General features: G+C 31.8%; 1 protein-coding gene, 1 long non-coding RNA gene and 2 other non-coding genes across 7 annotated transcripts; 3 read left to right on the plus strand and 1 right to left on the minus strand.

The window, feature by feature from the left end:
- The first annotated feature begins 496 nt into the window (after positions 1-496).
- Positions 497-5,053, plus strand: LOC107927298 (F-actin-capping protein subunit alpha). Of its 4 annotated transcripts, none has more exons than XM_041104673.1 (11): positions 507-578; positions 748-866; positions 1,067-1,182; positions 1,782-1,871; positions 2,082-2,146; positions 3,044-3,205; positions 3,363-3,441; positions 3,649-3,726; positions 4,069-4,143; positions 4,221-4,256; positions 4,620-5,053. In XM_041104673.1, exons 2-11 carry the CDS (start codon positions 764-766, stop codon positions 4,725-4,727), a joined length of 912 nt encoding a protein of 303 aa, XP_040960607.1. In that variant the 5' UTR covers positions 507-578; positions 748-763; the 3' UTR covers positions 4,728-5,053. The 4 variants fall into 4 exon arrangements, with proteins under 4 accessions (XP_016713850.2, XP_040960607.1, XP_040960609.1 ...); XM_041104675.1 differs by having other exon boundaries at positions 748-852; XM_016858361.2 differs by having other exon boundaries at positions 497-866.
- Positions 5,054-5,441: 388 nt separating this feature from the next.
- TRNAE-UUC (transfer RNA glutamic acid (anticodon UUC)) lies at positions 5,442-5,513 on the minus strand. The gene has a single exon. It is a non-coding gene; the product is annotated as a tRNA-Glu (tRNA).
- Positions 5,514-9,727: 4,214 nt separating this feature from the next.
- Positions 9,728-11,977, plus strand: LOC121223368 (uncharacterized). The gene is made up of 2 exons (XR_005920714.1): positions 9,728-9,837; positions 11,537-11,977. It is a non-coding gene; the product is annotated as an uncharacterized lncRNA (long non-coding RNA).
- LOC121224024 (small nucleolar RNA snoR127) lies at positions 11,009-11,209 on the plus strand. The gene has a single exon (XR_005921487.1). It is a non-coding gene; the product is annotated as a small nucleolar RNA snoR127 (small nucleolar RNA).
- Positions 11,978-14,768: the final 2,791 nt, after the last annotated feature.

Below are 14,768 nucleotides of genomic sequence, written 5' to 3' on the forward strand. Positions count from 1 at the left end.
TATTTACTTCATAATATTATATATTTTAATCTTTATATGATATAAATTTATTATTATATAAAAGAAAATATCTTATCATAGAATTGAAAATAAGTAAAGCTACAACCTTAAATACTAAAATTCAATTTCACTTTGTATTTTTTCACTTTGAGTAATTTTTTCTTTAAAATTTTTATTTTCTTCTGCTTCCCTTTTTATTTTCTTTCTTTCTCCATCTCTTTTAATGTAAAAGAAAAAAAATTAAAATTTTCAAAACGAAAAAAAATTAAGAACCAATTATATAATTTAACTTAAAATTTTTATTTGAAATGATGATTTAACGTGCCACGTCAATTTACTATTACACTATTAATGACAATTAATACTCAGTGATTAAAATGTTACAACATAATAACATAAGTGACTAAAACGTAATATTCTAAATATAAGTAATTAAAATATAAAAGAGAAACAAAAGTCACTATTTTAATAATTTACCCTATAATAATATTAATCTCCGATATTTCAATTCCACGACAATGTCACGACGACAACGCCGTAGAAAATGACCAAAAGACTTAACCCCACAGTCGGAAAAGGTTTTTTTTTTTTTTTGAATGCGTGCTTGCTTCTTGAATCTTCACTCAACTCATTGTTTCACAAACAAGCAAGTCCTTTACAGATCATCTTTCTCTCTCTCATTTTCCACTTGAGCACTTTATTTGCCTTTTCTTTTTTTTTTCCCCTTCGGAGTTTGCTTTTTTGCAGATCAAGGAAGAAAGTTATGGCAGAAGAAGAAACTGAACTGAGCGACAAGCAAAAGAAAGAGATCGCCAAATGGTTCCTCCTCAATGCTCCCGCAGGCGAAATCCAGTACGTTGCCAAAGGTCTCTCTCTCTCTCTCCAATGTCGTTTTGAAGTGTTGCGTTTCCTGTTTCCGTTGCCTTCTTTCTTCTCTCTTTTTTTTATTGTTCAGTTTGATGAATTAGTTCTACTTTCTATCTCATTTTCTGGATCCACATTCGATTTGTATCGATCGATTTCTGTTTTAGTGCTTTCTTCTTGATTTTTACTTTTTTTCTTGCAGATTTAAAATCCGTTTTGAATAATGATGACGTCTACGATGAGGCGGCATCGGAAGCATTTCCTGTTTATAACAAATCTCACATGATTTGCCTCGAAATGCCTGGTAGATTCGGAGATGTCAGTCCTGGAAATCCCTACTATATTCTGTTTCAGTGTTAATAATTCGTAGCTTAGAGTTAGGTTTCCAGTAAAACTAAGTCAATTCAGTTGGATAGTTTTCAGCATTGCAAGTGGCTAAGTGTATTTGATATGTTATAAGTAGGACTGCTAGAAACAGCTTTCGTTTACTTCATGCATATCGTTTTCGTGAGTGACATATGTTATCGGGAATTGCCTTCCTTTAGTGTGTAGTTTAAGTTGATTACGTGTGAGAAATATAACTCTTCTTAATTGGTTTATTGCGGTAAGGCTCTTTCCGAATGCTGGAGGTTTATATGGCATTTTACTACCTTGATTGACCATTACCGCAGTGAGTATCCATCATTATGTTTAAGGTTCTTTATTTTTAAGGTTTCCCAGGTAGGATTTTGGGATCTTTTTCACATGGTTATGGTCCATAAGTCATCCAATTAACTCAATTTCTCATGTTGGCTTGTTATTCTTATCGAATATGAGAATGGTTTCGATTTCCAGTCTGTTAGTTGAGATGCCAATTCCATGTAGTTGGTTTTAAAACAGAGCTGATTGTTTCAATGCTTTTTTCCAACGAATTCTAGGTGCTGGTTACATCATATGGGGAGCTTCAGGGTAATGAGTATCTAGACCCCAAGACTGCCCAAGTTGCTATAGTTGACCATGTCAAACAGGTACCTTTTCGCCTTATGCATATTGTGATTGAAAACTATCAATGCCATTTAATAGCAGAGAACCTTTGCTGTGATATCATTTCCTGAACTTGAAGTTTTTAATATCAAGAAGATTACAGGATGGGGATGACCCTATGGATGTGAAACTTAGCAATTAATGTGTATGATTTAGTTTAGATGTTTATATCATGTTGTGCTAAATTGGTTCAGGTTTGTACAGAGGTTAGACCTGCCACTGATGAGGAACTTCCCACTCCATATGTTGAGGAATACCGGTATGATTTTACCGCTGTGGTGGCATTATAATATCTATAATTGATTTCTTATGAACTAATTCAAGTATCTCTATCTGAAATCTAATTAGTTGATTAACTTCTCCATCGATCTAATTTAATCCATGTTTGCTTTCACCAGCTAGCTGAAACTAGCAAAATCCTAAGTTCCTATTGACATCTAGACTTGTCAATTCTGACGCGGACCCAAACCTGACACAACTTGATCTGACCATAAAAAGTCAACACCACTACTTGCTAAACCCAAACCCAAACTGATTCGTTCCCAAAATAACTTAAACAAGTAACCCGAAATGATCCAAACCAAGAAACCAAAGCCTCAGATTGACCTAACCCAAAATTGCAAAATGAAAAGGACCCAAAATTTTAGAATTGGATTAGACCAGTTTCTGCTTGATCCAATCTAAACCATCTGACCTGCTCAAAATGATTTGTTTGAGGAAACTATGTCCAATTCCAAGCTTTTAGGATATTACCTTTTTGTTACTGTTGGTCATTTGCCTACTTGTCAGAGATGGGATAAATGTCTTGGAGTCTAAGGTTTCAGGGTTTTAGTTTTAGATGGGTTTTGACTGACTCCCTTCCTGGATTGATACTTAAGACTGTCCGAGGAACATAAACATGTATTTGGTTATTTTATTCCCATTAATAAGTTCAAGAAGTTTACATTATAAGGAAAATTTCCTACCCATTATGGTTTTCATCATCATTGCTGAAAGTAGCATGCTTCATGAAGAGAAAAAAATCCTTAGTTTCTGCTTTTATGGCCTGCTCTTGCTCTCTTGTTGGAACTCATAGAAAATGAATGGGATTAGGGCTCACTTCATCATGTAGTACTTTAATTATTACTTATACTTAATTCCAGTTCTTGGTTTACAGATGTGCTCTGGAAGCAGAAATGCTGAAGTATGTTAGTGAAGCTTATCCAAAAGGTTCTTGTTCAGTGTACTGCATTAATGGAAAAGATGTGGAGGGACCCGGATATGATTTCGAACTTGTTGCAGTGATTTCTGCTGCTAGACTTAGCCCACAGAATTTCTGGTGCGTAAGATCTTTTAGACCACAATGTAGTAGTAGCTTTGCTACAGCAATTGCATATTGTATAATTGACTAACAATTTTTATTACCCATTAGTATTGATCATGTAGGAAAGTATGACTGTTTATCATCTAATAATGCTTTTTGGCATTTTGTATAGTACTGGAAGTTGGCGGTCGATATGGAACATTGAGTGCAAAGATGATATTCAAGTTCTGGAATTAAAAGGCAAATTGCAGGTATTACAATATTTCTCATGATTTAGTGCATGGCATATTTTTGTTCTTGTTTCTTTAGCTTCATCATTCGTTCCTCCTATACCTGTCATTTTCCTTGTATTATTTACAAGTGATATTCAAGCTTGTGCCCCTATTTCTTCCTGCATTTCTGATCTGAGCTCACAAAGTTACATAAACCTATAATAAGTCAGTTCTCTATCTTTTTAGGTGGGTGCGCACTATTTTGAAGAGGGAAATGTGCAATTAGATGCAAAACATGAATGTAGAGATTCTACAATGTTTCAGGTTAGTACAAAATAACATGCTCTTTTAACATTGTTTCTGATTTTCACCACATTATTTTCTCCTTTGGTTCATTCTTCCTTGCAATAGAATTTGAATTCGTTCTTTCCGTTTTTGACTATTTTTATCTCTCATTTAACCATTTTGATATAACATATGAGAATGGTAATTGTCCTGAGCAAATATTCCTATGCGAAAGCTTGTGAAGGATAGAAGTTCTTTAGTCATTATTTACAGTGGGAGTTAATGATTTGTTGGCTCAGTGACTCCTGTCCCGTGTGATAGCAAAAACGATAATTGGTTTCATATGGTTAATGCTATTTTTAATTTTTCTGTTTGTTTCAGTCCCCCGATGATGGTGCAATTGCCATAGCCAGTTTAATTCGCCACCATGAGACAGAGTACCTGGCATCTCTTGAGGTTGTTTTCAATGCTTGGTTAATTTCAATTCCTTGTGCTTCCTATCGTTATCTACTGACAGTTGAGGCATAATGCAGGCATCCTATTTGAATTTGCCAGATGCCACTTTCAAGGTATGTCTGAGGAAACCTTTGCAATTAAGTTAGGTTATTTATGCCATTTGCAGATTCATGTTTCACCATTAGATCTGTTATGCGTTGTGTTTTATTTAACGTATAGTTAATGTTCACAGTCATTCTAGCTTACGTCATGTTCCATATTATACATTTGGTGTGCATGTTCCCATTGGTAAAACCCTAATATTTTTTTTCTGATTTTCGTCAAAAAGTAATATGGCCTCGGTGCCCTACTTGGAGTTATGCTAATATAGACAATTCTAGCTTATAATATGCCCATATGGAACTTTATTAAGTCTCTACTTCAGGAATCCTTGAAAACAGAAACACTGCTCTTAAAACTTCTTATATGCAATGCAGGATCTTCGAAGGAAACTTCCAGTTACTCGGACCTTATTTCCATGGCATAGCACTTCTCAATTCAACCTGACAAGAGAGATATCAAAAGAGCTTGGAATCGGGAAGTGACTATACCATACCTGAAGGCATAAAGTGCATTCTTTTATGCATAAAATTGAGTTCTAGGAATCCTCATTCAACGGCCCGCCTGTATGGTTTGTGCAGTTTTGAGAGTTTACAACTCTTCTTTGCCTGCCTGTATCCTTTTTTTGGTGTGCAAGTTGTGTTCTCGCCTAAGAGTGAAATATGTTGGTGTGCTATACCGCCTCATTCTTTACAAGCCGTGTGTAGCATTGCTTTGTTATAGTTCCTACCTTTTCATGTACTTGTGATGTTTGTGGAAATTTTGGGTACAGATACATATGCCTGAAATTGTATGCTCAGGTTCAGTCTTATAGACCCATGGCAAAGTAGTTACATATTAAAATGTAGATTGTATCATTTTGGTATTATCAAGTATTAATTCACTGGCTAAAACAAAACAGTAATAACTCAGTTATAGAATAAAGATTTAAAAAAATTCAATAAGAATAAAATAAAGGAAAAATGCAAAAAAAAAAAAAGAGTAGGAAATAAAATGAAGGAAGAAATTGCTAAGTATAGGAAATGAAACAAGGAAAATGCAAAAAAAAAAAAAGAAGGAAATAAAATAAAGGAAAAATTTCAAAAAAGTATAGGAAATGGAATAGGGGAAATGTAAAAAATGGAGATGTAGAATAATGATTTAAAAAATGTAAAAAATTAAAGAAAAACATTAAAAAGGAAAAAATAAAACAAATTTATTTCCATTGCCGGGAATTGAACCCGGGTCTCCTGGGTGAAAGCCAGATATCCTAACCACTGGACGACAATGGATTATCGAGAAGTTTTATCCAAATATAATACATATTATGAGAGTTGCTCCTAGTTCACCCGGCCGTCGCAGACGCTACCTCGATCGAACCAGCATAAGCCTACAGACACCATTCGGCCAACCTTTGAATTTTTGGCCTGAGATTCACGTTTCTGGCATTCCAACACTACCAAAACTCTTTTCATATCTTGTTGCATATCTTCACTTCGAAATTCCGTTCCCGTCAAGTGCTTGATTAAATGCCCACGCCATTCCATGGCACGTAAGACCAAGCACTTAGCATCCAAACGAAAACGGACCGGTGGTGAGTCGTCACATACTCAACTACCAGCCAATGCCATTTGATAGGCGCTTCCAAACCCCACAATCTCGAGAGTACTTTTACGATTTTTATGCTCAACTAACAGTGAAGCCAAGTCGTGTGATTGACTTTACATTCCTCCAAGCCTTTGGATTCTCATTCTATTCCCGCCAACGTACTAATGGATGGAGATCAAGCGAGCCTCCTTCCAATGCACAACCCTCGCATCTTCTTCGACCGTTCGGCACAAATTAAGTACTCTACACTCTGAGATCTTGAGTATTGGTGGCTTAATGCCATCCGAACAGGTAGTCATCCTAACCTTGCCTATTTCATCTTCATGGACATGCTCCGAATTGTTCGCCGTCAAGAACAAGCATTGGTGTTTGGAATGGTTCTTACTCATTTATTTCACCAACTTGCCATGGATAAACACCGTACATAAGATAGGGTACGAAGAATCCAATGAAGCTGGAGTTTGGGTTCGAATTCGTGACGAGCAACACGAAAACCATGAGGCTCCTCCACCTCTCGGAGATGATCTATCACCATCCAGCGATGCACCACTCACTCCCGTTGATCCTAAAAAAAAATTGGGAAATAAAGAAAATCTGCATGTGCTCATATATTGCTTATGAATTTAATGTGCAAATCTTGATAAATCAATCATGCATGTTTTGCTTTAATGCATAGACATTGTTGAATATAAATGTGGAATATTGTTGGATTAGTTATAGATGAATGGAATTTCAAGAATGATTAGTAGTTTGAAAATATCTAAATGATTTAAGGGTTTTTTTTTCAAAGACTTTCTTCTAATTAACGGTAAACTATCAAAATAGTCACTTTTATTTGCTGCATGTTACATTTTAGTCACTTATGTTATCGTTTTGTTACGAAATGGTCACTCTGCTGTTAAGATCTGTTACCTTCCAAATGGCAGTCCGATGTGGTAGTGAAAATGTATTTTAAATGCCAACGTAGATGTCTAGTTGGGATGGAATTTTTTTTTTATGAAAATAGAATACAAAATTTTAGGATGTCCAGCATGAATTATTTGGGTTTTAGGGAAAATTTTATCTCTATTTTCATAAAAAAATTAACTTTTCTCATCTCAGCTGAACATCTATGTTGGCATTTTAAATCCATTTTAATTGCCACGTCAAATTACAGTTTAGGAGGTAATAGATCTTAATGGCAGAGTGACCATTTTGTAACAAAACGATAACCAGGGGAGAAGATAGAATTTTTTTTAGAAGGGGCTGAAATGAAAATTTAATTTTAATAGTCTAAATCTTTATAATTTTTAAAGGATTAAATCAAATTTTTATAATTTTAGGGGGCTAAAGTGTAATTTTACCTTTACTAAATTAAAATTCTGAAATTTCTAAATGACCTAAATAACAATTTTCCATTTTAAGGGGGCCGGGAACATGCTAGCCCCCCTAGATTCCCCTTTGACGATAATGTAAGTGATTAAAATGTAACATTTCAAACATAAATGACTAAAATATAATTTAAAGCAAACAAAAGTGATTATTTTAATAGTTTACCTTTTAATAAAAAAAAATTTATATATAAAAAAAGTCTAAATTTGATTTATCAATATTTTGATATAACAATATTTAAAATTAAAATTACAAATAAATCTTTTAATCATTTTAGGAAAAAAAATCAATAAAAAAATTTATGCTATATGTTTAAGCATATAAATCTCAAAAAAACATTTTAAAATGATTTTTTTTATCTTTCCATTGTTTTTACGATAATTAAAGTGGATTTTTTTTTTATAATTTTGGTTATATTTGTTCTTTTTTTAACATAATACCTAGAACTATCCGTAAATCCTCCCCAACCCATAAATAGGAGGATAATGTGCTTCAGTGCACTCGAATCCATGTCCTCTTATAATGGTAGCAATACTCATACCAATCGAACTAATATTTAATAGACAAATACATTTTTTTTATCGAAGAATGCAATATGTAAACCTTATCAACTCAAACTAATTACATTTAAGGTTTTGCTATATAAAAATAATAATCAATTCAAATATTTGTATAAAGAGTTATATAAACGGGTCAAGCCTTAGGTAAGATTTTTTTGGTCAGGTTTGAATTTGTAAAAAGAAATATTCTGCTATTTTCCCATTGTTTTGCTACTATTTTACTATTATATTACTACAATTTTGTTGTTATTGTTTGGATATTATATAATTCTTGTTTTATTCTTAATTTTGTTACTATTTTAAATGCATTTGCTTGTTAAGTTGCACTTAACTTAGTGCTATTTAAGCATAAAAATTCTTTTTTAATTTACTTTCAATTTATTAGGAAATATTTATTTTAATATTTTTAGTGTATTTGATGTATTATATTTTTAAATTTTTTATATAAAAAATTAATATGATCGGGCCAGACCAAGCCTAGGTTTTAGTATTTTTATCTGAGCTGAACTTGAGTAAAAATTAGGCCCATTTATCGGGCCGAATCTAGACTTGATTTATTGTTAGAACCCGAGCTGACCCATTAACAACTCTAATATTAATACACTGGTAAAAGAACAAAGAGAAGAAAAATAATAGTTCTGTTTGGATTTGGAAGGAAATTTAAATTTATAAATGGATAGTTGCTACGTCAAGTATTAATCCACTAGTATTTAATGGTTAAAATATGTTATTAGTACAAGTAATTTAAATAAATTTGAGATTTAGTCTATGTATTAAAAAAAGTTAAAAAAATTAATTTTTTTTTCAATTGTTATTGTTATTGTTAGTTTCTATTAAAATTTATCAATTTAACTTGTTTAGTTTCCATTAAATTTATTTTCCACATAAGGGAAACTTAATCAATATGCCAAATTGACAAATTTTGACCAAAAAATACTTATAATTTTAATGATTAGACTAAAATTTTTAAATTGAAACAGTTGGAGGACTTAATTTCTAAGTTCTTAAGTACATGGATTAAATTCTAAATTTTGTCAAAATATAAGGACTAACAACATATTTTCTATATCTAGAAATTTAATTTGGATTTATTGAGTGAAACCCAAATATTATAACTAGGGTTGAACAAAACTCAATTCGATTCGAAAAATAAAAAAAAAATTAAATTTCGAATTAATCGAATCAAGTTATCTGAGTAAACTCGAATAAGTAATTAGAGTTTCGGGTTCAAATCGAGTTAAAATTTTACAATTCGAATAACTCGAATAATTCAACTAACAGATTGGTGTGAATACTTTTTTGGACTTTGTCAAGTTTAAAAATGAGCAAATTGATCACTCTCTCAACAAAAATTACAAATTAATTTAAAATAATTTTCAAAAATTCAAAATATTTAAAAAATTACCAAATTTATATTTTTTTTAAAATTTATAAAATTTATAAAAAAATTCTAAAAAAATATATAAAAAATTAAAAAAATTTATAGATCAATAAATTTGTGAATTAATTATACTATAACAAGATTTTATAACATGCAACACTAAGGGCTAGTTTAGCAATGCTTTTGAAAAGTACTTTTGAAAAGTATTTTTGAAAAGTTTAATTTAAAATTTGAATGTTTAGCATGGTTGTCAAAAAATATTTTTGAGAAATAAAATATTCATTTTAGACATGTTATTATCAAGTAACAAATATATATTTAAATAATATTTAAATTAGTTAATATTATTATATTTTAGTAAGAATATTAAAAAATTATTATAACTTGTTGTTAATATTTTAATATATGAAATATAAATTTTAAACATTTTTAAGTAATAAAATTTAATTAAAATATATAAACTATAAGTATTAAAAAAAGAGAGAAAGTACTACATTATTAGAAGAGTGAAAAAATAATGAAGTAGCATAACTACTTTTAGAGAGGAAATGCTAAACATTTTAACTTCTTTTCTATAAAATTGTTTTTCAAACTATTTTTTTAAACACTACTAAAAAGCCCAACTCACCGCGTTTCAAAAAAATATCTAAGCTCAAACCGTATTCCACCCCGCAGTCGCCGACATTCGTGATAATGGTAAGTCAAAAGTTACTTTCTGGAACTAAATTTCAGCTTTCCTTTTTAGGTTCCGCTGATTCAGGTTTTGGTTATTATTAATTATTAGTCTTGCATTTTGTAAGTTTGTTTCAAATTCAGCTTCCTCTTCCCTTGTTTCAGACGGAAAAGTTTTCACTCTTATATTTGTAGTTAGTTCTGTTTAATCTTTAGACTGTTTATATATTTATGCTGTGATTTCTAATTGAATCTTGCAATTTTAGGGACTGTAGTAGTTATAGGAGCTTAAAAATGGGGAAATTTTATAATACCCATTTGGTTAATTTTGATACTTGGATGAACTTCCATATTAGGGGTTTTAGAATTTGGATGATATCCTGTAGATACCCGTTTTTGGTTATTAATTATTCTGTCAATAGTAGTATCGGGAATATTGTTCCTTGCACAATCACTCCATGTTGAGAAGGTTGTGGAGCTAAGCTTAAGGAGGTTGGCAGGATGCTTAGGTTTGCTCCATTGTTGGGATGTATTGGAGGCTCAGATATGGATATTGTTAAGAATCTACTTCTTAACCTTTCTTTGGAGCACTAAGTGTTGTTGTTTTTTTCCCCATCTCATTGATCAAATTGTGCACTTGCACTTAAGCTTGCAAGTAGCAGTCTCCTTGTTAAAATAAGTTTCATGAGTATAACTTCCACTAAACTACCATTATATCCACTATTTTCATAACTTTTCTCTCATTACCCACTACAGGTAATATGAATGTGATTTCATTCATTTTCATTGAACACATTGTTATGAATTAATCCACATCTCTCCTACGTTCCATAAAATATGTCACTTGTTTCATAACTGTTATTTGAGATGACTTCCTTTCCAAGGCCTATAAATAGAGGTTTGAATGTCTTATTTGGGGACTTTTTTTGGATCATTTATCAAACTTTGTAACTTGCTTTCTATAATCAAAACAACCACTCTAGCTCTCATCGTTCTCAGTCCCTTATTGTGTCCATCAAAACTGCTTGCCATCGCACTTGTTCTCCATAGTCTGCTCCGATCTTCTTCTCCGTCATCTCTCCATGACTTCTCTTTTAGCTAGATTGTAATGTGTCCTCACCTTACTAAAGGAACCCTTTGCATTTTGGATGATACCCCAATGATATGTGTGTAACTGCATTTGCTTTCTTTGCCTCTGGAATGATGCTGCATTAGCCAAATCAGACTTTTTGATGTGCTCCATAAGGCATCAGCTTCAAAGCTATTTTCTTGATTTGTTTTTTTATAAGCACAACGGTTACCTCTTAGTAACTCTAATCTAGCTTTGTATGGGAGGCCTTTTGTTGAAGTGCATTCTCTGACGATACCTTCGGGATTGGTTGCTTGTCTGACCAGAGTTGTTTTCCTTTTTCTCCACCCTTTATTATGATTCTTCTTATACGTTGCAAATGTGACATGGTGACCGGACATATGTTCTTTGGAACGTCAATTCCAGAATCAACTATAACATGCAAATCATCTGCCTTTTGAGTTTGAGCAATGGTTCCTTATTCAGCAAGTGGGAATTGTTTGATGTGCAATTTTAAGTTATATTTCTGCAGCTCATTGATATTGTATGAATGTTCCCTTGCTATTCAGAGAAGCTGGCTAATAGTGTTTAATTATTGCTTTGTGATGCTACTAATGCTACTATAATTTCATTTCTTTGTAACAATCTTTTCAGCTTGTCCATATTGTTTGTGTTTCTGCTTCTCTTGGCTCTCAATAATGAACTAATGACACTGGATTTTCCAACTATCAGCATGTTTCAACCTTCAACTACTCATTTTTGCCCAAAACGTCATCCTTTTTATTTGCATTGAGCAAATTTGTAGTGTTCTTTTCAGTAGTTGGAAGAAATTTGATAAGAAACAGTTTGGCAGACTTGAAGCATTCCGTTACTTTTATGAACTTTTTAAACGGAAAGCTCTGTTGTGCTACCCTGCTGTTCCGAAGACGGTGGGAGGAAGATTACTAATGGAAAACAGATGCACTGTTGTCTTCAACTTGTTTGGGCTCTGTTTTGTTGATGTAAAACTTTAGAACAAAAAGTGAATTTGCTTTTTTCAACTTTCTATTGGTTAACTTAAGCTATGAGTACTATGCTGGAACTGCAATTTCCACATTTGGCAAAATTTAGTGTTCTTTTATTTAATTATTCCCCTCAAATCATGTCAATAACAATTCTATGGCTGTTGGCAAGAAGTTGGAATTTGTGAAAGATAATCATCTTATTGTTGATGTTTTCGAGACTTGGTTAGCTTACAAAAAAATGATAGACCCTCAAAATCGACACTCTTGGAAACAAGTGCTTGTTGCACTAAAATCATTCATGCCATTGATATATTTGCTTATTTCAATTGGATAAATTTTGTTTGTGCCGTCCAAAAACCTTAACCCATTCTTGTTAATTCTAAATTTTGAGTATTACATTGACTAATCATATTAAACATGTGATCTTTGTTGGCCTTGTCATCTCTCTCAAAACATCGAGAAACCTCCTAACAAACTGTAGTCTCTAATCAAATGTTCACCGAATTGTTTTCCTCCGTCGTATTCAAGCGTCAATCCTTTCTTAAGTTTTGAGGATTTTAATCAAACTTTAACTTCAACCGAAGTTGACATTGACTCTCTTCACTCAAAATGCTTTTTGTGAGCACGGACTTCTTCAAATTTTGTAGCATCGATCAAGTACGTAAACATCTTCAAAGATTAACCCTAAACAGGATTTAAGCTTTACATTAAACTCTACTTACGACTAGTCTAGATGATATTTTCATACTCAAACAATGCTCCAATACTTGAAAAAGATCATGGTTATGAAAAACATTAGAATCGAGTGAGTCAAGGTTTTCTTCGATTGAATATAGAGTTGAGTTGAAACCCTTGAACTTAAAAGGAATTGTAGCTTGAATAAGTTGGAAGGAAATAATTTGATGGAGGTTTATCAAATACTTCAATTTAAGATTTAGGAAAATGAGTTATGGTTTAAGTTAGTGGGTGGTAATATTTGATAATTTGTATGAGATTTTGTTAGGAATCTTAGGAAAAGAACTTACTTTGAGACCTATGGGTATCGGGGTCAAGCTAATTTATGTCAATCATATAAGGATTTGATATTTTAATTTTTTTTAAAATCTCTAAAAATAGCTTGTAGGGGTGTAACTAAGGGGTAGGAAAAGCATACTGAGAGATTGTCATGTGTTATTATCGGATTTATTTTTCAAATGCATTTAAATTTAAACAACCATCTGTTTAGGTTTATTCTTAATGTGAAAAAAATTTATATTTTTATTAATTTATATATCTTTAAAGTTTTTTAATTTATTTTTTCATGTGGGAGAGACTCCATGTGTCATTGTTGGATTGATTATCCGTGCCATGTCAGTATAAATTAACGGTGTTAGTACGATGGTATCAACTTAGTTGATGGAATACAAGTTCAGATGTCAACTAGATCTAAAGGAAATTAGGTACCAACTAGGTACAAATGAACAAATTTAAGGGTAAAATATATATTAGAAAAATAATAAGGCAAATTACACTTGTAGTCACCCAACTATAGGTTTTTTTTTGTTACCCAACTATGAAAAGTTACAAACTGGTCACCTAATTATAGGAGTGTGCATTTTTCGATTTTAACTAAACTAACCAGCCGAACCAAATTAGTTCGATTAATCGGTCACCCATCGAATTTAATTTGATTGGCGTTAGTTAAAGACTTTTTAAACCCACCTTTCTTTATTCTCTCCATCTTTCTTTATTTTATAACACGTTATCAGCACGATTCTCAAATTTTTTTCTAAACCCACCTCGTTCTTATTTTTCATTTGATAACTCCTCAAAAATTTTGAAACCCATACCTCAATTGCTTTCTATCCTTTTCTAATCCTCCGTTGAATTACTTTCATTATTTTTCTAATCTAGCATTCAAATTGGTTGTTTGGCTACCCAAAATTGACAAAAAAAAGAGAGGGGTTTAAACTTGTGCAGCGATTTGCTTAAAGTTCTTGGGAGGAATCGAATTTAATTTCTCTATCGACTTAAGGTAATCCTAAATTTTATATCACAAATTATTTTATGTTATTTTAGTTTTTTTCTTAAATACATTATTATAATTACATTTGACAAACAATATGATTACTATTATTTTACTAATATTTTTTTAGGGTTTTTAGTGATTATAATGTCAAATCTTGCCAAACTTGACAATACGTGAAAAACTTGACATGCGTCTAATGGATGTTGTTACTGTAACACCCCTATACCCGGTTTGACCCAAGAAACTTGATATAAGAATATTACATTTGGTGCCAAAGTGATTTTATCTAATCACTAATATATTTTAACATTAAAAAAAATAAATTTTTATAACTTATATTTTAGTCTCTACTAATTGGAACACACTTGATCTTCCTAAGTACATGCCATTCTATTCAAAATTTTGAAACATACCCTCTTGGCACTTGGAGATGAGATGAGATGGATGCTCACAACCTCAATTACAACTCTTAAAAATCACTGTACCTAATCTGCGCACGGAAAACAAAACCGTACGCTGAGTAAAACTCAGTGGTATTTCTATAATCCGAATATTTAAAGATAAGAAATTACAAATATACAATTGAAATATAAACATATATTAATATTTAAATATTACAACAACCATATCATATTTCATTTATTTCACAAATATCTCAATTCTCATACTTGCTATATAAATAACTTTTCACAATTTATTTCACATTTCATTATACAATTGCATTATCCATTCCATATTTGCAACATATTTCACATTCTATTTTCAGTTTACTATTTCACTTCCTTTCTCATACCATGCCATTTCAATATCAATTATAAAACTTTATTATTCATTTACCCCTATTAACACGACTCGGATTCGGACAGATGCACGG

This window comes from Gossypium hirsutum, chromosome D11, assembly GCF_007990345.1.
Source record: "Gossypium hirsutum isolate 1008001.06 chromosome D11, Gossypium_hirsutum_v2.1, whole genome shotgun sequence".
Lineage (NCBI taxonomy): Eukaryota > Viridiplantae > Streptophyta > Magnoliopsida > Malvales > Malvaceae > Gossypium > Gossypium hirsutum.